Here is a 26,641-nt window from a genome sequence, read left to right on the forward strand (position 1 = left end):
AAGGGAGATTCACTCCTTTACTTGCCCTGATGACCTTTGTCACCGAGACATTACCACTTGAGCTCTAGGAAATTTTACCCCTTTCATGACCAGGCCTTTTTTTGCTATTTAGCACTGCGCTATTTTAATTGGTAACTGCGCAGTCATGCAACGCTGTACCTAAACAAAATTTGGATAATTTTTTTTACACAAATAGAGCATTTTTGGTGGTATTTAATCACCACTGTTTTTTTTTTTATTTTGTCCCATATAAATAAAGACTGAAAATTTTGAAAAAAAAAAAACAAAAACATTTTTTTACTTTCTGCTATAAAAATTATCCAGTAGAAAATTAAAAAAAAAAACAAATTTCTTCATAAATTTCAGCCCAAATGTATTCTGGTGCATGTTTTTGATACTTATACGTATATTTATTGGTTTGCGTGAAAGTTATAGCACTTACAAACTATACACAATAAACAAAAAAAAAAAAGCCTTTGTCATATGAGAATTTTCGTACAAATTATCTTTTATTGATTTTCCTAATTGTTTCACAGCTAATCAGAACCGGACAATCGTTTGCCCAATTTTCTTATAGTGTGTACCCCATTAGAGAGTCGGGGGTGGAGACTCCAGAGGGGCAGGTCAGCAGGAGGCAGAGAAACAGCAGTAGAATGATCTTCCCAGTGATTGGTGCAGGTGGGCTTGTCAGTTTGGGCTGTGCTCACAAGTGGAATGCAAGGAAGAAAATTGACCACACTGGGATGGATGTGTTACCATGCCTGGCATGGTCAGTTTGAAATAGAAAAGCAGATGAAATGGCAGGATCACCAGGTATTTCACAAAAAGGTAGCAATGCAAAGATGAACAGGATACTTCCTAACACAAGTGCATGGTACAAGAGACCGGGGAATATGAAATATTGGGGTAACATACACTTTAACCCTTACTCTGACCCTATTCTATATAAAAGTAAAATAAAAAAATTTTGGTTGTACATAGGTTTTAATTTGAATATGCAAGTTTGTAATATGGGAAAGCTTTGTAACTTTTCATGGACTAAAAGAATTGGACAATGTTTTTGTGGTTAGCACATGTGAGTGGAACAAACGTGAACCATGGATGTTCATGGATATGTTTTCTAAACGTATAGACACAGTGGGGTTGGTTTACTAAAACTAGAGAGTGCAAAATCTGGTGGGGCTGTGCATGGTAGCCAATCGGCTTCTAACTTCAGCTTGTTTAATTAAGCCGTGGCAAAATTCCTGGAAACTGATTGGTTTCTATGTACAGCTGCATGAGATTTTGCACTTTCCACTTTTAGTAAATCAACCCCTAGGTGGTTAATTTCTTTTGTGTTATACCCTGACCTTATACATAACAAATACATAAACCAAATATAAAAATTTCACAAACACTTAGGCTGGGTTCACATTAGTGTGAATTGGTTGCAGGTTATCCTGCATCCTATTCGCATGTCAGGAGATGGTGACCGGCTTTCTTTGGAGCCGGTTCACACATCTCCAGAGCGGCCCTGGTGTGAATTGCACAGGTGTCCTGTGCGTCTTCTGGTCTGAAACGGTTAATGGGGGATGCACCGGACCCCCGCTGTGAGCTGCTCCATGCTGCGGTGTGAACCCAGCCTTAGAGTCCTTTAACCAATTCAGCCCCGGAAGGATTTACCCCCTTCCTGACCAGAGCACTTTTACAATTTGGCACTGCGTCGCTTTAACTGGTAATTGCGCGATCATGCAATGCTGTACCCAAACGAAATTTGCATCCTTTTCTTCCCACAAATAGAGCTTTCTTTTGTTGGTATTTGATCACCTCTGCGATTTTTATTTTTTGCGCTATAAACGGAAAAAGACCGAAAATTTTGAAAAAAAATTATATTTTCTACTTTTTGTTTAAAAAAATCCAATAAACTCAATTTTAGTCATACATTTAGGCCAAAATGTATTCAGCCACATGTCTTTGGTAAAAAAAAATGTCAATAAGCGTATATTTATTGGTTTGCGCAAAAGTTATAGCGTCTACAAACTAGGGTACATTTTCTGGAATTTAGACAGCTTTTAGTTTATGACTGCCTATGTCATTTCTTGAGGTGCTAAAATAGCAGGGCAGTACAAAACTCCCCCAAATGACCCCATTTTGGAAAGTAGAAACCCCAAGGAAATTGCTTAGAGGCATGTTGAGCCCATTGAATATTTATTTTTTGTCCCAAGTGATTAAATAATGACAAAAAAAAATTACAAAAAGTTGTCACTAAATGATATATTGCTCACACAGGCCATGGGCATATGTGGAATTGCACCCCAAAATACATTCAGCTGCTTCTCCTGAGTACGGGGATACCACATGTGTGAGACTTTTTGGGAGCCTAGCCGCGTACGGGGCCCCGAAAACCAATCACTGCCTTCAGGATTTCTAAGGGCGTAAATTTTTGATTTCACACCTCACTACCTATCACAGTTTTGAAGGCCATAAAATGCCCAGATGGCACAAAACCCCCCAAATGACCCCATTTTGGAAAGTAGACACCCCAAGCTATTTGCTGAGAGGCATGGTGAGTATTTTGCAGCTCTCATTTGTTTTTGAAAATGAAGAAAGTCAAGAAAAAAATTTTTTTTTTTTTCTTTTTTTAAATTTTTTAAACTTTGTGATGAAAAGTGAGGTCTGTAAAATACTCACTATACCTCTCAGCAAATAGCTAATAAAAATAATCACCAGCTGCATTCTCAGGTTCCCTGTTGAGACAGGAGAGCCCGGAGAAAAACACCGAAGCAGTCTAGAGGCTAATTAGCCGCTAGGATTGCTTTTACATGAAAGCCAACCGCTGGCTAAAAAGAATGATACCAAGATGAATCCTAAACCTGCAGGCATCATTCTGGTATAATAAAAAAATGGGTAGTCAGAATGGTGAGCCGCCCTCAATTCAAAACAACCCCCACTGCGCCAATGAATAGAATTTGCAACAAACAGAAATAAGATCCAGTGAATGGCTCATTTGGTGTATAACAAAATATGTGTAACCATATATAACTCACTAAATGAAAAGTGAAAAAAGAGAGCTGCCCCTTTAAGAAGCTATCAAACTAAAATATTATCTGATCCAATATATCCTAAAATCCAACGCACCTTCTCCTAGATATATCAGAGCAAATAAGAGGCGCTCATATCCCTAGTGCTAGAAATCGCATGTGCTGCAATTTCATCAAAAATAAAGGTTGAAAATATCTTAAGTGTGCAAATTAATGCATGAAACTTAACGGTGTTTACCAATACTAATCAAACCATGCGAAAGTACATCCAAAGTGCACGTGAAAAAAGCTGTGACAGCAAAATAATAAATAAATGGCTAAAAATCCCCAGTTATTGTGTTTCATAAATTAAAGTGCAGAAAAAATTGTAATTGATTATATAATTATATTACAAACAAATTAATTGGTTAAAGCATGAAAAATCAGTCCTTTACAATCTTGTGACAAATAACGTGATTAAATTTGTGACAGAAAAGTGCATAAAAATCGCATAAAAATCGCACAAATCTTCTAAGGTGCAGTGATCTTGAAAATGCTGAATTCCACGTGTCCTTCACCTCACCACCGTGATACGTGACTCCACTCGCAAAGGAATCTCACTCACCGAATAATTTTGCCAGCACTCTCATGCACGGCAAAAAACGCTTAGTAGCCACACTCCAGAGAACTCCAGCAAGCAGCAGCAGCAATGCCACAGTGTGTAGAATCAATCCACATGTAAAAAAATTGAGGAACTCACATAGCGTAAACCAGCACGGCAAGTTTATTTAAAACCACTACAATCTTCAATGGAAACACTCACATTTTAAAGATAAAAATCAGCAGTAAAACCAATGTGATTCACAGCAAGCTTCAATCATTAGTGGATACACTCAGAACAACAAATGGTCACGGCGGACCCGAGGTGTGTTGATGCTCAGACTCACGGTCTTTCTCACCCCCCTCCGTGGTGCGCCGTGCAATGACAGACTCTCCTTCGTATAGTGCGGCTCTCAGCGTTGCTTGTCACATCTCATAGCCACGCCCCCGACATGTTTCGTCATCGATCAGACTTATTCATGGGATTGGCTAACTAAGCCGTCCCTCAACCCTTATATCTCCTCCTCCCTGGTCTCCCATAGGTTGGTGAGTCCGCATGCGCACATCTCGTGTCCCCGCTCCTATAATAGACAAGAGACTACGGCGCGCCGCTGTACAGGGATGCGGTTAGCCTATATTTAACTGTGGACTGATTGCAGCAAATACCTTAGATGGATAGCTCAGCCATCATACATTCTGCATACCAGTGTGAACGGTCACAGTATTACTACCATGCTCACATCTGAAGCAAACCTAATTAACACTTACTGTATACCTGTATAAGTGATCATAGCGTTGCCCCCATGGTCACGTCTGAGGCATACTTAATCTAGATATTTCGCACACCAATATAAGTAACCATAACATTACTGCTACGGCCACATTTAGAACGACCTAATTTTATATTTATCCAACAACATCTCATCATAAACATATCGGTCTATAATTTGCTAAATCAGAGGTTTACACTTTGATCACTGAAATATTCACCATTGGATGGACCTATACCCACAGGTAATTACATGTTGGATACAATTCAAATAAAGTGCGAGTGATAAATAATCCTTGAATAACCCTACGATTGTCCCAAATATTAGCAACATGGTGAGAATCTAATTAAATAAATACCTTAAAATAAAACTCCATATCAAATAATACATGAATAATTACACAGTCACAATTTAGTATTTACACTTATATGACGAAGCTATAGCTCATGACAAGCTGTTGAACTCCTATCAATTACTCCCCTACTGTGAGGGTTTAGTGATGAGACCCACATCTGGTACCTCACTCACCCCCCCTCTTAATGTTTAGGGCTGCTTCGCCAATAAGCCTTTAAATTGACCAAAATGAAGCATATTACGATATACACATGCAAAACCTATATCTGGAATACTTAAAATAATATCTATCTCCATTAAAAAATATATATATATCACATCCAAACCCTCATAATCCAGGGTCTCTAAATAAGAAAAAATGACCAGATAATCATAACAGGGTCACACACTTCAGAATCTCCTACTAAAGTGTTCAACCAGACCGCAGCACATCAAATTTAACTACCCTCAATCAAAAATTATTTATGAAGCAGTTTAAATCTAGTTCTATATTTAACCCCTTAGGGGCTAAACTTTTCAATAAAAAGATCCAGCGAGTCTCCCTCTGCGATAGATCCCTGACCCTGTTGGAACCCCTCCAAGAAGGATGGACCACGTCGATTCCACAGAATTGTAAAAGTGAGGGATCCTTTTGATGTTTTTGTTTGAAATGCAAGGAGACACTATGATACTTATAACCGTTCTTAATATTGGTTAAATGCTCCGAGATTCTGATCCTTAGTAGTCTTTTTGTTCTGCCCACATAAAGTAGGCCACAAGGGCACCACATTAAGTATACAACAAAAGAGGAGTTACAAGTGCTGAATTCCTTAATTTCGAAGGATTCACCTTCCCTGTTTGTTATGCTTGTCACTCCTCTGTGGCTAACTTTCACGGTCCTGCAGCAAATGCATCTTCTGCAACAGTAAAAGCCCTTTATGGCGGAGTGGGAGGACAGGAAGGTTTTTAATGTCAGAAGACCCCAGCTTTTATTTTACCGGAGATTCATTGATGACCTCCTATTTATATGGGAAGGCACGGAGGAGTCGGCAATTGAGTTCTTACAGGAACTGAATAATAACAATAATAATATTAGATTGGAATATCAGATTAGTAGTGTTAGGGTTAACTTCCTAGATGTGACCATCGAAAGATATATGGACACATTAAGGACTAAAGTGTTTTTTAAACCGACAGACCGTAACAGCTATTTGTCTATAAGAAGTGGCCACCATCCCGGATGGATAAAAAATATTCCGAAGGGGCAAATGGTACGAGTTCGACGTAATTGCACTTTGTTAGATGATTTTTATGAACAGGCGGGTATCCTCAAAAATAAATTCATACAGAAAGGATATGATACGGATGTATTGAATAAGATTATTCAGGAGGTGGCACAAACCCCGAGGGAGAATTGCTTTGAGAAAAGGAATGTTCCCCAGACGATGGAAGGCCAACATCAGTTGGGGTTCATATCAGGATATCACTGTCAATATAAAGACATTGAGAGGATATTCAAAAAGCATTGGCACATCTTACGGAAAGATAGGCAGTTGGGAGAGATCCTACCGAATCAACCGAGATTCATTTACAGGAGGGCTCCAAGTTTTGGCGATCATGTAGTAAGGAAAATCTTGGACCCACCTGGACATAATGATCTCAGAATCGACCTTAAGGGCTTTTACTGTTGCAGAAGATGCATTTGCTGCAGGACCGTGAAAGTTAGCCACAGAGGAGTGACAAGCATAACAAACAGGGAAGGTGAATCCTTCGAAATTAAGGAATTCAGCACTTGTAACTCCTCTTTTGTTGTATACTTAATGTGGTGCCCTTGTGGCCTACTTTATGTGGGCAGAACAAAAAGACTACTAAGGATCAGAATCTCGGAGCATTTAACCAATATTAAGAACGGTTATAAGTATCATAGTGTCTCCTTGCATTTCAAACAAAAACATCAAAAGGATCCCTCACTTTTACAATTCTGTGGAATCGACGTGGTCCATCCTTCTTGGAGGGGTTCCAACAGGGTCAGGGATCTATCGCAGAGGGAGACTCGCTGGATCTTTTTATTGAAAAGTTTAGCCCCTAAGGGGTTAAATATAGAACTAGATTTAAACTGCTTCATAAATAATTTTTGATTGAGGGTAGTTAAATTTGATGTGCTGCGGTCTGGTTGAACACTTTAGTAGGAGATTCTGAAGTGTGTGACCCTGTTATGATTATCTGGTCATTTTTTCTTATTTAGAGACCCTGGATTATGAGGGTTTGGATGTGATATATATATATTTTTTAATGGAGATAGATATTATTTTAAGTATTCCAGATATAGGTTTTGCATGTGTATATCGTAATATGCTTCATTTTGGTCAATTTAAAGGCTTATTGGCGAAGCAGCCCTAAACATTAAGAGGGGGGGTGAGTGAGGTACCAGATGTGGGTCTCATCACTAAACCCTCACAGTAGGGGAGTAATTGATAGGAGTTCAACAGCTTGTCATGAGCTATAGCTTCGTCATATAAGTGTAAATACTAAATTGTGACTGTGTAATTATTCATGTATTATTTGATATGGAGTTTTATTTTAAGGTATTTATTTAATTAGATTCTCACCATGTTGCTAATATTTGGGACAATCGTAGGGTTATTCAAGGATTATTTATCACTCGCACTTTATTTGAATTGTATCCAACATGTAATTACCTGTGGGTATAGGTCCATCCAATGGTGAATATTTCAGTGATCAAAGTGTAAACCTCTGATTTAGCAAATTATAGACCGATATGTTTATGATGAGATGTTGTTGGATAAATATAAAATTAGGTCGTTCTAAATGTGGCCGTAGCAGTAATGTTATGGTTACTTATATTGGTGTGCGAAATATCTAGATTAAGTATGCCTCAGACGTGACCATGGGGGCAACGCTATGATCACTTATACAGGTATACAGTAAGTGTTAATTAGGTTTGCTTCAGATGTGAGCATGGTAGTAATACTGTGACCGTTCACACTGGTATGCAGAATGTATGATGGCTGAGCTATCCATCTAAGGTATTTGCTGCAATCAGTCCACAGTTAAATATAGGCTAACCGCATCCCTGTACAGCGGCGCGCCGTAGTCTCTTGTCTATTATAGGAGCGGGGACACGAGATGTGCGCATGCGGACTCACCAACCTATGGGAGACCAGGGAGGAGGAGATATAAGGGTTGAGGGACGGCTTAGTTAGCCAATCCCATGAATAAGTCTGATCGATGACGAAACATGTCGGGGGCGTGGCTATGAGATGTGACAAGCAACGCTGAGAGCCGCACTATACGAAGGAGAGTCTGTCATTGCACGGCGCACCACGGAGGGGGGTGAGAAAGACCGTGAGTCTGAGCATCAACACACCTCGGGTCCGCCGTGACCATTTGTTGTTCTGAGTGTATCCACTAATGATTGAAGCTTGCTGTGAATCACATTGGTTTTACTGCTGATTTTTATCTTTAAAATGTGAGTGTTTCCATTGAAGATTGTAGTGGTTTTAAATAAACTTGCCGTGCTGGTTTACGCTATGTGAGTTCCTCAATTTTTTTACATGTGGATTGATTCTACACACTGTGGCATTGCTGCTGCTGCTTGCTGGAGTTCTCTGGAGTGTGGCTACTAAGCGTTTTTTGCCGTGCATGAGAGTGCTGGCAAAATTATTCGGTGAGTGAGATTCCTTTGGGAGTGGAGTCACGTATCACGGTGGTGAGGTGAAGGACACGTGGAATTCAGCATTTTCAAGATCACTGCACCTTAGAAGATTTGTGCGATTTTTATGCGATTTTTATGCACTTTTCTGTCACAAATTTAATCACGTTATTTGTCACAAGATTGTAAAGGACTGATTTTTCATGCTTTAACCAATTAATTTGTTTGTAATATAATTATATAATCAATTACAATTTTTTCTGCACTTTAATTTATGAAACACAATAACTGGGGATTTTTAGCCATTTATTTATTATTTTGCTGTCACAGCTTTTTTCACGTGCACTTTGGATGTACTTTCGCATGGTTTGATTAGTATTGGTAAACACCGTTAAGTTTCATGCATTAATTTGCACACTTAAGATATTTTCAACCTTTATTTTTGATGAAATTGCAGCACATGCGATTTCTAGCACTAGGGATATGAGCGCCTCTTATTTGCTCTGATATATCTAGGAGAAGGTGCGTTGGATTTTAGGATATATTGGATCAGATAATATTTTAATCATTCTGGTATAACCACTCAAAGTCGTGAATGGTGTACCTGAAGACAAAAAAATGGTTAACAATAAAACACAGTAAACGGTAAAGTATAAAAAATTGCATACCTGAAAAGCAAACATGATAAAACATAATAACAATAAAACATTGCAGAATAGAATACAGTAAAAAAGAACAGAACAATAGAGAGAGAGAACAATGAAATGACAACTATTTTTTTTTATTTTATATATATTATTATTATTATTATTATTATTATTATTATTATTATTATTTATTTATTTATTTATTTTTTTTTTTTCTATTTTTTTTTATAACTGTAACCGGTTCCAGGTTCGGGTCTCTCAAAATGCGATGACATCTTGGGAGACCCTGTGAAAGTGTGCCTAGTCTGTGCAATGCTGTACCCTACGCTAATACTCAACTAGTGAATGGTAGCATTCAAAACATTCACCAATGCAAAGACCAGGATTGTCAGGACAGGAGGGACAATAATAGCGGGTGTCACGCCTATATCCGCACTTGCTGCAGACACGACATGTTTTTTGGGGGGGTTCGTTGGGTAGGGGTACTCGGGAGGACATAAAAATGCCTCTCATGCAGCCGACTGCATTTGGTTGGGGATGTGAATGGGGGAAGTACGGGCGCTGCAGAAGCAGTGGGTTCCCAATTAGGATTGGCAAATGCAGCATGAAGTGTACTATGGGCACGACGGGCCTGTGTTTGTCTTTTTGGTGGCAGCGGGACACTACTTGTGCTTGCCACCTCACCAGCTTGAACTGCACTTATGGGACTCGCCACGTCGCCATGTGTTACTGCAGTGCTGGTTTGACAATGACCGGTTTGTACTAGGCCCTCGGTGCTTGCCAGTTCACCAAAACGCTACCAAAAAAACTGTTAGCGATCGCAGGGATCAGGCCTGACTCTGCGAATGCTGCAGTTATGCGTTTAGTGTTTTGTAAGTGACAGTGATCGATCGATACTGCACTTGGGTGGGGTGGGCCGGGCGGAGGGGAAAAATGCAGGTGCTAGCAGGTATCTGGGCTGATCCCGCTAACACTGCCTTTTTGGGAACCCTAAACTGCTGGGGACGCTAGTATAGATCTGATCGGATCAGATATTGATCTGTACAGATACTATACCACTAAGGGAGGCGTACGGTGCGTGCGTGGGTGTTAGCGGTACTAGCGCTAACCTGACGCTGCCTGGGGCTGGTGCTTGCCAGTTCACCAAAATGCTACCAAAAAAACTGTTAGCGATCGCAGGGATCAGGCCTGACTCTGCGAACGCTGCAGTTATGCGTTTAGTGTTTTGTAAGTGACAGTGATCGATCGATACTGTACTTGGGTGGGCTGGGCCGGGCGGAGGGGAAAAACGCAGATGCTAGCAGGTATCTGGGCTGATCCCGCTAACACTGCGTTTTTGGGAACCCTAAACTGCTGGGGACGCTAGTATAGATCTGATCGGATCAGATATTGATTCGTTCAGATACTATACCACTAAGGGAGGTGTACGGTGCGTGCGTGGGTGTTAGCGGTACTGGCGCTAACCTGACGCTGCCTGGGCTGGTGCTTGCCAGTTCACCAAAATGCTACCAAAAAAACTGTTAGCGATCGCAGGGATCAGGCCTGACTCTGCGAACGTTGCAGTTATGCGTTTAGTGTTTTGTAAGTGACAGTGATCGATCGATACTGTACTTGGGTGGGGTGGGCCGGGCGGAGGGGAAAAATGCAGGTGCTAGCAGGTATCTGGGCTGATCCCGCTAACGCTGCGTTTTTGGGAACCCTAAACTGCTGGGGACGCTAGTATAGATCTGATCGGATCAGATATTGATCCGTTCAGATACTATACCACTAAGGGAGGCGTATGCTGCGTGCGTGGGTGTTAGCGGTTCTGGTGCTAACCTGACGCTGCCTGGGGCGACGCATATCACCGCCAGGCGATCAGGGGGCTAAACCTTTATTAGGTAATAAACGGCGGGTGCCCTGACACTATAAAAAATAAACAAACTAACCAGCGTCACCCGTAACAGTTATACGGTGATCACTGGTGAAAGGGTTAACTAGGGGGCAATCAAGGGGTTAAAACCTTTATTAGGTAGTATATGGGGGTCCCTGACGCTATAAAACGCTGATGGCGAACCTATATATTTACCTCCCTAACTAGCGTCACCAGTGACACTAATACAGCGATCAGAAAAATGATCGCTTAGTGACACTGGCGACAGGGGGTGATCAAGGGGTTAAAACTTAGGGGGGGTTAGGGGGGTACCCTAGACCTAAAGGGGGCTAACACTAACTGCCCTACCACACTAACTGTCACAAACTGACACCAATGCAGTAATCAGAAAAATAAAACTGCTTGGTGTCAGTGTGACGGGGGGGGAGGGGTGATCGGGGTGTGTAATGTGTACCTGGCATGTTCTACTGTGTGTGTGTTGTGTTTTACACTCACATTGATGTCTTCCCTCCTTGGCGCCCGAACGGAAAATACCGAGCCGAGGAGAGATTACATCACTTCCTCTGCTGCTGTTTACTATACAGCAGCAGAGGAATGATCTCATTGGCCAGGAGCGATCGCGAGGGGGGGCCACAAATGGATGGCCTCCCCCTCACCTCCGATCGCCGGGGGAGAAATGCCGACCGCCTCGGGCACCGGGGGGGGGTCCGATCGGACCCCCCGCCCGCGGGAGGCAGATCACGTACAGGTACGTGATTCTGCCTGCCCGTGCCATTCTGCCGACGTATATTGTCGTGAGGCGGTTGGCAAGTGGTTAAATGAAATTGTAATTTAAAACTGAACTCAGAGATAAACAAATATTGTCTAACTAGAAGAGCTATATGTATTTTTATTTGAATCATTGTTTATTCCTTTCAGATCTGTGTAATAATTCAGCATAAAACTTTGCCTCTGTGCAGGATCTTCCTGTAATAAAGACCGGTCACTGCTGCTCTCTCTACTTGTGTGGAGTGTCTGGTCTTGTCTCCCCTTTCTTGTAGATTTCTACAGGCAGCTTGTGGTGGATGGAACCTGCTGGGTCCCTCCCACAGCTTTGCATGGGCTTAGTACAGCACAGTGATGAGGTCACTACAATTTTTACAAGGTTATAACTAGGTTTACAAAGGCATTTGGTGAATACAAATATGATTTATAACCTTTGTGTCTACAGAGGAATAAATTAAAATGTAAATCTTTGTGCCTGTAGTTCAGCTTTAAGGATTGTAGCAGAATATAATATGAAATCGGTTGTGTTTGTGAATTTTTTTTTTTTTGATTTTTTTTAGATTTTTTTTTTTTTTTATAGGTTTGTTCAAATTGTGTTTTTTTTTTTTTTTTTTTTTTTTTTCTTCTTTGGCAGTTTTAAGGAGTTGGGCACGCTTTTCTGACACCTGTCAAACACCTTGTAAAACAGTGAAATGACAAGTGTGTACTAAGTGAAATAGTAAACACTTTGTGGTTGGGGGTGCTTGGAAAATGATTGTATGCCTTTGTCAGCGATCCAGCTGCTGGCAGAATTCATCTCTTAAAGCATACTAGAAATGGGAGTCAGAATGGTATTAAAATGACATTGGTAGGAACAGAGGACATGCTAGAGGTGTCCATAACAGCTTATTGTTTGCACATAATAATCCTTCACATACTGAAAATTAAGGAATTTCTGCATCACCGAAATATATTTAACTGAGTACAGATGTTTAATATGATGAGCTAATTGAAAGAAACATTAGATTTGCACTAAACGGAGTAATCGATAAATAGCTGTAGGTCTTAATTTTTATTATGATGCTTTATTGAGTAGCCAGGTGGCAGTGCAGTTCTAAAAGCCTTTGAAAATAAAGTATGTCTGTTACATAATGATAGCAAAGACACAGATACAATAAATAAGATGAGTCACAAATACACCGGTCTGCCCCCCACATACAGAAAACCGTATTAATGGAAAACCCTGCTTTGTTTAAGGATATCACACAACATGTATACATATTAAAGATGCTATTTTGTAATTTAATATTAAAGCGGGGTTCCACCCAAATTTTGAACAATATCTGTATGTATTCTCTTCCTTGCCTAGATGCTGACATGCCGTTTAAAAAAATTTTAATCGCCGTAATTACCTTTTATTTTTCTATTCTTCTTTGCACTTCCTGGTTCTCCTCCCGTGGGAGTAGGCGTGTTTCTAGCCTCTCCCAGACTCCTGGGAGCTAGTCTCAGGCTTCCCAAGATGCCACTGAGCATGTGCGGGAATGAGTGGTGAATGCTGGGAGCACAGCATTCACCACATCCAGGAAATAAATGCTTGTGGGCTTCAAATGCCCACAATGAAGATGGAAACCGCCTGCAGTGAATAATATAAGTTATTCTTTCCAACAAAATCTGACACAGGCGGACACATTACACACAATATGTGAGTATGTAATGCTGAGAAGAAAAGTTTGTGAATGAACTCAAAAAAAAAAAAAAAAAACGATAGGTGGACCCCCGCTTTAACAATATTTTTTCGTTTTAAACACTTTCCGTTCCCAAAGTACATTTACTGTGGGCGGGCTAGACCACATACTGGTACATCACTGGCACGTCCCCTGGGGCACGCAGTGGCATGATCACGGGTCCACTGTGTCCACCTCACAGTGCTCGGGTACCTGACCGGTGACCAACCGGTGACCAATCATAGCGATTACATGTAAGCAAAACTGTCATGAATGGAAGCCCTGGTTTTTTTTTTTGTTTTGTTTTTTTTTTCTCAAAATTTATGGTTTTTCATTTATATAGCAAAAAAAAAAAAACCGTGGTGATTAACCACTTGACCTCCGGAAGATTTACCCCCCCCCCTCATAACTAGGCCATTTTTTGCGATACCACACTGCGTCACTTTAACTGACAATTGCGCGGTCGTGCCATGCTGTACCCAAATAAAGTTGACGTCCTTTTTTTCCCACAAATAGAGCTTTCTTTTGGTGGTATTTGATCACCTCTGCATTTTTTATTTTTTTGCGCTATAAACAAAAAAAAAGAGCAACAATTTTGAAAAAAAAAATACTATTTTTTTACATTCTGCTATAAAACATATCCAATAAAAATGTTAAAAAAATCTAATTTCTTCATCCATTTAGGCCAATATGAATTCTGCTACATATTTTTGGTTAAAGAAATCCCAATAAGCGTATATTGATTGCTTTGTGCAAACTATGGGATATATTTATGGAATTTTTATTTATTTATTTTATACTAGTAATGATGGCGAGCAGCGTCCTATAGCGGGACTGCAATATTGCAGCAGACAAATTGGACACTAACTGACACTTTTGACGACTAGCGACACTAAGGCCCAGTTCGCACTGGTGCGACATATGCTCCAACTTCGGGAGCACATGTTACATGACCTGTACAAATCAATGGTTCCCTATGAGAGCCGTCTTAACCTAAGTCAGTCCGACTTTAGAAAAGGTTCCTGCACTACTTTGGTCCAACTTTGGTCTGTTTTCAGCCCATCAATATCATTGAAGTCGGATCCACAGTGACCAGTGTTAAAAAATATGCACTGTCACTGTACTAATGACACTGGCAAGCAAGGAATTAACATCAGGGACAATCAAGGGGTTAACTGTGTGCCTAGACAGTGCTTGTGTACTGTGTGGGAGGTGCTTTGACTAGGGGAAGGCCTTGTTTTACAGGAACACAGGATCCATGCCTTCCCTACTCACAGAATGGTGACCTGCCTTGTTTACATAGGCAGATCGCCATTCTGGCTCTCTGCCTAATGATCGGCAGGTACCGGCGGACATCGAGTCCACGGTGTCTGCTGATCAGCTCCCACTGTGTATAATCACATGAGAGTGGGTCGCCGGAAGCACACATGCATGCCCCAGACTTGGAAGTGCAGGATAACATACTAAGTACATGATCCTGTGCAGAAGAGCCACCTTGCCGCTGTATACGGTCGTCAAGCGGTAAAATGACACCAAAAGAGAGCTCTATTTGTATAAAATAAGTGATATCAATTTCATATGCATACATCTGGGCAATTGCCAGGTAAAATAGCACAGTGCTGAATAGCAAAAAATGGTCTGGTCATGAAGGGCTTAAAACCTTCCGAGGTCAAGTGGTTAATCTACAACCAGCTGTGAGATTCTATAGTTGCCAAAGAATATATATTTCTTATCTTTGCAGCCATAGCAACAGTATATAAAGTGTATCTAAACCCAAGAACAAAATGTGTATTATCGCAGCTTAACAGTCCTGCTGCAGCCATGATCCTGGTATCATTCTTTAGAGCAGGCAAAGGGTAAAAGTGATTAGAGCAGCCCAACTGACGCCCAATCACTTTTACATGTAGCAGAAGAGGGCCCCGGTGGGATGGGAGAACCCTGGACCAATACGACCTGTCACATTGGATGCACTGTAGAGGGACTTCCGTTATTCCTCTTTCTCTGTGAAACTAGGAACTATGAGGCCATTGTCACTCCTGGTTTGGGGTTGTTTGTTTACAAGCTGTTACCGGCTTGTAAAGTTGCTGATCAAACTAATTTCAGTTTGACCGACTGCTTTGGAAGGCAGAGGAGAGACCTGGGGTCTACTAGACCCCAGATCTCTCCATAAAGAGAACCTGTCACAGCCCATCACAAGGGGTGTTGCTCATACCTGTGATAGCAATAAAGTTCAATAAAAAAAAAAACAGAGACAGTGTAAAAAATGTATTAAAATAAATAATAAAAGAAAAAACGAAAGCGCCTCTGTGCTCACATGCATTCACATAGGTCCTGCACGCATATGTAAACGGTGATCACATCACACATGTGAGGCATCGCCGGGAACGTCAGAGTAAGCGCAATAATTCTAGCACCAGACCTCCTGTTTAATTTAAACTGGTAACCTGTAAAGGCTTTTAAAGCGCCGCTTATGGATAATTATTGTACAGTATTTCGCCATTCCGCAGGCATGCACAATTTAAAGCATGTCATGTTGAGTATCTATTTACTTGGTATAACATCATTTTTTATTTTACCAAAATGTGAGTATTATATTGTGTTTGTGTTCACTAACATTCATTAAAATTTATTTTTTCCCTCAAAATTGGCATTTAATGAATCGCTATGCAAATATTGTGCAACATACAAAATTGCAACACCCACCATTTTATTCTCCAGGGCCTCTGCTTTTAGAAAATATATAATGTTAGGGGTTTCTATTTTAGCAAAAAAATGCAGATTTTTGCATGTATGTAAGAAATGTCAGAATTTGCCCCGGTGGCAAGTGGTTAAAATATTATTCTTATCCTGAAAAAAAGAAAACAAATGTAGCCACTGAAGCTAAGGACTGGTAAGCTGCAATATATATTTTTCATTTTTAGGTTTAGATATGCTTTAAAGTTGTAGGCAGCATTTCCAGAATCCATGTCCTGCCTTCCTGTAATTTTTCTATGAAGCCTGCATAGAACCTAAAGAGTAACTCCACTTTTATTGAGAAAAACATTCCCCTCTGGGTGATCTATGGACATTGCAGGGATTTTATTACATTTTGTTGGATTCCTACCTTTTTGTTATTCTGAAAAAATAGCTGTTTGTCTGTGTTCATGTGCAAAATGAATGTGCATGGGAGTCAGCTGCTGCACCTGCAGGGCTCTGAGGAAAGGGGCAGAGTCTGCATCCCTTTTTAGATGTGATTCCCTTTGGGAGTATATCACCAAAAATGACATTTTTGTTGCAGGGGATGCCTGAAATACGACTTGTATCTTAGTGTAGACTTCTGGGAAAATCAGTGAGCCAATAACAGAAGCAGGAACTGATATTTCCAGGGGGCGTAATGTACACCATCTGTGTACAGAATGCCTCCAGCACTGCAGATTAAAAAGGAAAGTTCATTTTTAATAAGATTAAAATTACAATATGACTTGTGTGACCTTTTTTATATGCTAATATTTTTTATTTTTTTATTTTTTTTTTGAAGGGGGAGGTTTATTTGTGTTTTTTTTTTTTTTTCCCCACGAAAGTGGAGTTACCCTTTAAGGTCAAATAACAGGCTGCCTATAGCAGGAACTATTTTTTATTTCTAGCAATGGTTTAGGTAAGAAGCTCTCACATCTGAATAAATACTGGAGTGCCATGTTTCTCTTTTTTTAACCAAACAATTTTATTACAGTGTACTATGCCAGCCTCTAATATAGGGGCTGGCATAGACTTGTATAGATAGATGGGTTAACAAACCCTTTAATGGAAAGTGGACAAACCCCTAAATTGGGACTTTATAGGCACTTGACTCATAGTACCACTAAGTAAGAAAATCATTTTATTATAAACACTTATTTTAGAAAAACAGATAACATGGAATATACATAGTCTGAGCAGTAAAAATACACGTCAACTGAAGAAAATGATGTTATTGAGTGATATGCTCTACCCAACGCGTTTCAGGGTTTTCTCTCCTTCATCAACGGTAAGGGAGATAACAACATATAATTGCTCCAGTGATGTACATATGAAAATTCCAATAATAAAAGAAAACAGTCTCAAGGAGTTCCTGCCCCCATTGCAGTTTCTGTATGTTGTAAACTGGATGGAAGAAGACCATCCAGCAGCACACCGCCCTCATGGAAGCCATTACATACACAAGATCTAACTAACATCTAGCACACTCCTGGAATATTCGTGATCAGGAGTTTTTATAGTTACTGAGCAAGCCTATCAATGCAGGACTCCGTTTTTCAGACCTCAGCGTGTCCTGGTTTCCCTTGTCCAAAGGAGCATTATTACATGCTCCTCTAAAATACTGGTCTTCTCCCATCCCGTTTACAACATGCAGAAACTGCAATGGGGGCGAACAGAGCAGGAACTCCTTGAGACTGTTTTCTTTTATTATTGGAATGTTCATATGTAGATCACTGGAGCAATTATATGTTGATATCTCCCTTACCCCTAATGAAGGAGAGAAAACTCTGAAACGCGTTGGGGGGTATATATCACTCGATAACATAATTTTCTTCAGTTGACGTATATTTTTATTGCTCAGACTATGTACATTCCATGTTATCTGTTTTTATGAAATAAGTGTTTATAATAAAATTATTTTCTTACTTGCTTAGTGGTACTATGAGTCAAGTGCCTATAAAGTCCCACTTTAGAGGGTTTGTCCGTTTTCCATTGTTTAATGTAGGGATGTGGCACATTAGGAAGTGAATCACTGATACCCTTTACAAACAGTGTTTCTTAGTAATACCTGGGTCAGGTAAACACTCAACATTCAGGTTAGCATCGATTTTTCTAAGTTACTGTAGCAAGTGGGACTAGCGTAACCTAGAGCAATATGTACACAGCATAAGCTGGTAAGACGTTTGGGAGCGCTCACCAAATGTATTATTGAACCGATAAACTGTGCAATTGTATTAGTAGTTTTTGAACGAATTTCTGAAATGTGAAGATTTCTTTAAAGCTAACATTTTTAGGTATGTTTTTTTATTTTTTTGCATAGTTATATTGGTCCAGCATAGTAAGTATGCATGTGCCTACTCGATTAAATCTTGAATCGAGTTGAGAGGTCAAATCGATTCAAAATTTAAGCAAATTGTTTTTTTTTTCGATCTTTTTTCCACCGCACCGGTCCCGAGGAGCTGCGGGCAGGAGTTTTTAGGCGAGGCCGCGGCTTTGCCCTAGTCCGCGAGACCAGACACCGAAGCCGCGGCCTCGCCTAAAAACTCCTGCCCACAGCTCCCCAGGACCGGCGCTGACACCGCACCGGTTGCGAGGAACTGCGGGCAGGAGTTTTTAGGCGGACTACGCCTAAAAACTCCTGCCCACAGTTCCTCGGGACTGGCGCTGTGTCCACAAAAAAAAAAAAAAACTCGATTCAAATCGTGAATCGAGTTTTTTGTAAGAAAATGTCCCAGCCCTACCTACTACAGTGATTTCCAGCTTCTGCAGGGATCACCTGGTATGTCACATACATACTTACATTGGTCCAAGCTAGAAAAAAAAAAAAACAATACCTAAACATCAGCTTTAACATCTGGTCATAGTCATAAATCAAGTGTACATATTTATTTCTCTGCTCATGGATCAGTACTATTCCTGCAGGTGCCTGTGTTGCCTACTTTTTGACAAAAAGGAGAGAATATCGAAACTCCATGAATCCGTTTAAGAGTCTGCGAGAGAAAGAAGAAAAGAAGCTGAGGAGCCGACGATACAGGGTCAGGGAGCTAAAGAATTCTGCAATTTATTTTTTGTGTGACATAACTGACCTTTACTAGGGCTCATTCACATGGGCAATTGAGGGGACGGGCAGGTAAGGGCAGCTGTTTAAGTCATGGTTTTAGCACCCCTGGCCGTCCACTTAAACACAGTAATGCAGCTGCACAGGGCTGGATCCAGAATCGAATGGCATTTTGCATTCGGAAGGGGGTACCTCCACCAAACATGGCCTATTCAAGTGATTGGAGTTAAGATTGTGTTGCGGTAGGTCAGCATTGGCAAAGTTAAAGCAGGCAGTGAGGAGGTGACATATCACCACCCCACCACCTGTCAAAAGCCTCTTAAAAGCGTTCCACTGCAGATTGTTTTACAGAGGAGCAGCAAGCAATGCAGCACATGCAAAGGAGCCCATAAAGAACTAACTGAGTAACTCACTGCAACAAATGACATGCCCCATTTTAGCAAATAAAAGGAAACTGGCAATGGGTTACTATGAGCAACTCAGACAAATATGCTTTCAGACTGATAAATGAAGCTAAATATGCCATAACAGTTGTTCTTCTAGCTAATGCACATTTGTCTAGAACATTGCCACATTCTGCAGTCCCTGTCTTTTGCATTATCCTTTAATTCTTTAGCATGCACTAGTAGTAGTGACCCATTGTCTCTCTTTTCTTTCCACTGTCATTACAGTCTCTTTATACATCACTCTTTGTCACCGTGCCTACTTCTATTACTGGAACTACAAGCTGAATTTGACCTTAAAGGACAATTAAAATGTGTTCTTTACCAAGAGGCTTAGAACTGCCTGGGCAGATTTTCAACCCACTTAAAGGACCATTAAACTTAAAATGAAGAAGTTACAGTATGTGAAAGACCTTCTCAAAACATTTACAATGTGTGTAAAATTGTTCTGATGTAAAGAGCCAGCTCAGCCAAATAAATGTTGATTGCAACTCATCTCGGCTTGTCACAGTGATAAACTGTTAAGACAGTACTGGCTTCCTGGTCTGCTTCTGCTATCATGTGTGATGGTCAGCAGTGTTGTGCAACATCCCCATCCTCATCCCCATCCCTTCTTAATTGCTTAGCCCTAGAACCACACCGATGATTGCCTAACTATTTTAAATTCCAATGCAAAAATGTAATATATTGCAGCACACCATTCATTACATGTGATGGCTGCATTTGTTTTATTTATTTGGTAGAACATTTGAGCAAATACAAAAATACCTGATTTTGCCAGAAATACAGGGGTTGATTTACTAAAACTTGAGAGTGCAAAATCCTGTGCACCTCTGCATAGAAAGGACTCAGCTTCCATTTTTTTTTTTTTGTCAAAGCTTAAAGGGATTGTAAAATCATTTTTTTTTTTTTTTTTTTTTTTTTTTTTTTTTTTAGGTAAAAATAACAAACTTGCCTGCCCTATGCAGTCGTTTTGCCCAGAGCATCCCAGATCCTCCTCTTCTCGGGTCCCTCCCTCTTAAGTGCCCCCACAGCAAGCAGCTTGTCATGGAGGCACCTGAGCCGAGCCACAGCTCTGTGTGTCCATTTAGACACGGAGCCGCTGCCCGGCCCCCTTTCTCTCCTTATTGGCTGGCTGACTTTGATTGAGAACAATGGGAGCCAATGTCGCCATGCTGCTGTCTCAGCCAATGAGGAGGGGAGTCCTGGGCAGCTGAGACACTCCTGCAACATTACTGGATCTAGAGGGACCTCAGGTAAGTATTAGGCACGGGGAGAGGGGGGCTGCCACACACAGAAGGCTTTTTATCCTAATGCATAGAATGTATTAAGATGAAAAACCTTCTGCCTTTACGATCACTAAAAAATAAAAAATAAATCCCTGTAAGACAAAGGCATAATGTCATTATAAAATGCTTACCTTAGGACGAAGTGCTCCAGCGGTGCCCGCACACCTCTGAGGCAGCTGACATCTACCACAGTGTTTCTTCCGGGTTTGCAGGCTCCAGCACTGTGAGTGGCCGGAGCTGCCATTTACGCCACTGGCTCTTGAAGGTTCCGCACGGGACCTTCAGAGCACATGTGCTGCTGATGTCTTTGACTGCATGCGCTCTGAATATCTCCTAAACTGTGCAATTTTAGGAGGTATTCACAGTACCTACAGGTAAGCCTTATTATAGGCTTACCTGTAGGTACAATTAAAAAATAAGACTTCCTGTTTAATTGAAGAAGCTGAAGTTAGAAGCTGATTGACATGCACAGCTGCACCAGATTTTGCACTCTCTAGTTTTAGTAAATCCTACAGTGTCCTGGTCACCTCCTGCAAGCTGACTTGGAAGCATAAAACTTTATTTCCCTATTTATGTGAACTACTCATCTCATCACCACCTTGTAATGGAGATGAACAAAGGCAGACATGCCCATTGGCCTATTGGGAGGGCGGGAAATATGGCTTCCTCCATAGATACAATGGAGGAATGAGCAGAGCCACCCAGTTGCACGAGGTGTATTCTTTGTAGGATTACCAAGTAAAAATAAAGAGGAGAAATGCCTGAAAAAAGAAAACATATGCAGCAACTTCATCTATGTACTGGTAAGCTTTAATGTGTTATGTTTACATTTTGGGATTTGGTTACACTTTATAGTCTGGCAAGATTTTAGAGGTCATGAGGCAAAGCCGAAAAGCACAAAGTGATCTCTCTTTTCAGTTCAGCAGGATCATCTGCAAAATAGGTAGTAAATATGTTTCTTAAAAGATAAGATACTAACAATGGTCTTATCTCTTATTTGTACAGCTTTTTGCAAACAGATCATGGGGTGTGCAACAATTTTCTCCTGAAGACCAAGCCTTGTGGGAGGGTGTTACGGAAGAGTTAATGTCTGATGAAGAGGACAGTCTGTCTGAGCCAGGGGTATGGGTAGCCCGACCACCTCGTTTCCGATCACCAGAGCTCTCAAGACTCTGTTACAGCATTGACTCGCATTCTAAACATGGCAATAAAACCAATCGTGTCTACGGTTCTCTCTCTGACCGACTGCCTTCTGCTGAGATTCAGCTATTGCCCCCTCACCTTTATAATCCTGACTGGGAAAGGGAGGTGAATGAAGAGGAACTGACGGGAGGAGCACGGGGAAGAAAATCCTTTTGTCCCGATCTCAATTCCTTTATACAGATAAAAGTGGAAAAAGATGAATAAGACGTTATGAACCATAAATACACAGACTTTTCTTTTTAGCAGAGGTTACACAATACAACACTGTGAAAGAAGGCATTAACAGCGAAGGTGAGCTATGTGAAAGGGCTAATGTCCATGGCAAATATTAATAAAAACTCCATTTGTGTTCATGACATGGGTCCAGCAATGTTTCGATTTGATGTTATAAATAAAATGTTATTTTTTACGTTGTGTTTATTTTGTTTGGCAGAAGCTTATCTCTTTTCTGCAATGGTTCGTTGTAAAATATGTAACCAAGATTTGCATGCTGTATGCCTAGACATAGTATAAATATAAGTGAATAGAAATTAATGCTGGTCATGGGTACTAAGCAATAGCCCTTCAGCAGATCAAGATAATCCTATTTCCTTCAATTTTTTGCAGACATTGTTCATTTGTAGAATCTGTTCTTTAATAAGATCATCATCACTCCTATATATTAGATAAGGATCGATCAGGGAAAAGGAGTCAATGGCTTCTAAAAAAACATTTTGGTTTATTTTGACTTAGTGGATGTAAACCCAATGTCATCCTTTCTAAACTACTGCCATAGGGGTTATCTATAAGGATATACATGCCTCCTGCATGTATCTTTACCTGTCAAATGTCTCCCCTCTGTCTGTTATGAGACCCTAAAAACTGCAGATTCTGTGGGTGGGTCTGTTGTCGGGAGCTCGGTGGGTGGAGTCGTGATGTCAGTAGACTCCCCGCCCACCTCTACACTCCCCTTGTCAATATGCATTTTCTCCTGTGTATTTCTTGCACTGAACTTCTGCTATGATCTCTAACATCCAGTGAAAAGACAGGAAAGTAACCACATGACTTCAGTATGCCAATCATGCTGAGGTGTGGAGCATCCAATCCTTGCAGAGCTGCTGAAGAAAGGCGTGGGGGTGGTAATTAAAAAAAAATTCATGTCTTAGGCTAGTGCACGAGATATGTAAATCACCTGTCACTCACAGTAAGGGGGAGGATTTGACAAAGTTTTTCTCTGTTTGTCAAGTTTTATCTCACTGAACAATAAAAGAGGATTACTCAGAGATGGATTAACTCTGTGTGGCAAGACTGGGCTCAAATGATAGGAAATCTTATATTCTACATTATGACATAAAAAAAAACAAATTTCGGGTTTAAAGCTATTTCTTGTCCCTTAAGGGACACGGGAATTCTAATACTGTTGGGCTATATTGCTGTCTACAGGAGAATTTGGCACTAACCAACAAAAATTTGTAGGCTAGCTCCAAGATAACCCTTCCTTTACCCAATATGGCATGGTTTTATAATAGTGTTCTAGGAGAATGGACTTTTTTGTTCAGATCATTGTTCTCTCCATATTTTTCTCATTGGAGAACAATTATTCCTGGGGCTATTTTCTGGCCTTCCCGAACAAATGGTTTATTTTCCATCGTAAGACCCCACTTTGGACAGGTCTCCTGGTTTGGACTCCATTGGACACCATCTAGGTGCCTTCACCGCAATAAAGTAGGAGTCCTTCCTCCAACAGTAGAGGTAGGCTGGTTCCTACTCTGGATACTACCGCAAGTCTCAGTACTGATTATACTAAGGATAATCCTTTTGGAACCAGTTCCTCCCAACTGGTAGTCTCAGGAAACGGACAAGTGGGTCACGCACTTGGTGGCACCTCAGATAATGTGTGGCAGTTGGAGGTTGACACTGGAGGACCCCGTGCCTTCCTGGGTGGTCAACAGGGAGAACACATTAATCTCCTGCTGCTGATATGCCTTAACAGGAGCTGGGTATGTCTTAATGACTTTGTGGGACTTGTCCACCTTCTTATTTGACTAAACCACAGTCTCTTTAGGATGTATTCCCTTGGTCTGCCCTTAATATACTGGTAGTGGTGCTGTTAAGACTTCTGTCCTTTGCTACACAGCTGTTGATGCTTTGCTGGATCTTTGCTGGAATCAGGATCGTTCTTAGACCTATAGCTTGAGGTAAGAGATGAGCTTTGTAGTTTTTCAGCAGTATCCTACTAGAATGACCCAACAGCACCTCTTGTGTGCCAAAAAGGATAAATAGGCTTCACCATCATGGCTATCTGGTTGTTCCTATCTCAGCAGTCTAGGTTTGTGATGGGTTTTTGTTTGATCACCTTTTCGCTGGTTCAAGTTCAGGGCTCCTTTCACGTGGAGTATTTTCCCTCTGGAGGTGACCTTTCTATTTAGGTCTTGAGCATCAGGCTGATTCACTATGCACTCCCTCTGGTCATGTGGGCAGATTCCCAATGTCTGGCTGGGGGCTCAACTTCATTTAGTTCAAATGTGGACATTGGTCTTTCGGGTGGCTCTTAGGCTGCAGGTAGTCCCCAGTTCTCTTTATTGAGCCTGTTAGTGGTAGTTGCGGTGTTGTCCACGCCATACTGGACTGCTTTTGAATCAACAGTATCTGAACTCCTGTGTCCCTCAATGGACAAGAAAAAAAAATATGATTTTACTTCAAGCTCTAAGTAAAAATCCTTTTCTTGGAATCCATTGAGGGAAAACTGGTTGCATCCCTTTGTGATTATGTTCATGCTCTTGGCACTACTTGCTACAAACTGAGGCATGCTGGGTAGAGGAGAGGTCATCCTGACCCACAGTTTTTTTTTTTCCAGTGTCCCATCCTACTGTAAGCAGCATAAACAGACCCTTTCGTTTTAAATGACAAACAATTTAAATCCAAACTCCAGATAATACTTTGAAAGCAGGTACAGAACATTTTTTTTCTATTGGAATAAAATCCTGATCATTGTAAATACACCTGTCAGTGTTATAATGGTTGTCCCAACTCCTGTAGCTATCACTTTTGCTGGACAACTTGACCTGTTAAAGGTAAGGGAAAAATAACAGATCAACTGGTAATAAAACTACATAACTTGGACTTGGACTATGAGGACTTGGAATAACAGAAACCTCTGTGTTAATGCAGCATATACAAGGTGTGTCTGAAAACTTTGGTGAATGGCATCACAAAAAAAAAACAGAAGATACAAACAAATGACCTTTATTGGCCTTCAAAATAATCACCATCTTTCAAAACACACTTTTGGCAACATTCATAAAGCTCCTGGAAACTATCAGCAAAGGCCTCTTTAGGAATCGATCACAGAACCCTTGTCACACATTCTTGGATTGCCACCACATGCACAAAACATCCGAATTTCATGACGCTCTTCAGGCAGGGAAACAGAAAGAAGTCCGTAGGTGCCATTCCATCAATTACTACTTTGATTCCAGATGGAACTGGTCTCATCCCCTGTAAGGATGGTTTGCAGTAAGGATGGATCCTGGTCACACATGGTAACTGAATCTCCAGAGGTATCTGTCCGTTTTGCTTTCTGTTTGGCACAAACCGTCACCATTTTCCCCAATTTGTAGCAGAACTTGATGTTCACTCGTTGCTTCATTGCACTAATCCTACCTGTGATCCTACCTCTCACACTGACTATGTTCGACTGCCTGCAGCAGGTTTACCCTGACAGCTATGTGCACTCCAAGCTAGGTGGTGCTTCTTGCCGTGTCTCTGGATAGCCATGTGCATGTGCGTGCACCTGGCCCTTTTTACACACACCTCGTATAATGTTCAGTTTTGACCATAGTTCCATTTCAACCACTTGCCGCACAGTCACACACATATATATATACACACACACATATACACGTGATTATGTTCAAGTAGTTATATAGGTAACATGGCTGCAGCTGTCATCCATAACCCTGGTTTAAAATTTTCAGCTGGCGATTCTCTACCCCCTGTAAAAGTGATGCTAGCGGATGATTAGCCGTTGCATCACTTACAGGCAGCGGGAGGGGTTGTCCCCCACCGGTGCCTCTTCAAGCTTTCCTATATGACCAGGAAGCCCAGAACTGAAGCCGATCATCTCTATGGTCTAGGACAGTGATTGTGAAACTTGGCACCCCAGATGTTTTGGAACTACATTTCCCATGATGCTCAACTATACTGCAGAGTGCATGAGCATCATGGGAAATGTAGTTCCAAAACATCTGGGGTGCCAAGGTTCGCCATCACTGGTCTAGGAGACCGGAAGCAACAAGAAGTGCAAATGTTTTTTTTTGTGGAACGTATGATTTAAATTTTTTTTTTATTTTATGCTTTCAAGGGTAGGGGAAAGATCTGGGAGATTTTTAACCACTTCAAGACCGCCCACCGCACATATACTGTGGCAGGGCGGCGCTATTGATAGATACAGGATGTGTGTGCGGCACAGCAGCCGATACACGTGCCCGGTGGCTGCAATGTCCGTCGGCCACCCGCGATCGCGTCTCACAGAGTCAGTACGGGGATCTGGTGTCAAAACAAAAAGAGAAGGTTTGTTGGAACTTTATAT

The 26,641-nt window shown here is 41.0% G+C and overlaps 1 protein-coding gene across 3 annotated transcripts in view; it reads left to right on the top strand.

The window, feature by feature from the left end:
• The window catches only part of LG01H14orf93 (linkage group 01 C14orf93 homolog), a 74,661-nt gene extending 52,181 nt beyond the window's left edge, over positions 1-22,480 (top strand). For all 3 annotated transcript variants that reach the window (XM_073632438.1, XM_073632430.1, XM_073632445.1), the window contains exons 6-7: positions 19,001-19,113; positions 21,874-22,480. In XM_073632438.1, the coding sequence (XP_073488539.1) occupies positions 19,001-19,113; positions 21,874-22,275 (515 nt within the window). In that variant the 3' untranslated portion in view covers positions 22,276-22,480. The remainder of the gene's footprint in view (positions 1-19,000; positions 19,114-21,873) is intronic.
• The last annotated feature ends 4,161 nt before the right edge of the window (positions 22,481-26,641 follow it).

The sequence above is a fragment of the Aquarana catesbeiana genome, linkage group LG01 (assembly GCF_042186555.1).
Source record: "Aquarana catesbeiana isolate 2022-GZ linkage group LG01, ASM4218655v1, whole genome shotgun sequence".
Lineage (NCBI taxonomy): Eukaryota > Metazoa > Chordata > Amphibia > Anura > Ranidae > Aquarana > Aquarana catesbeiana.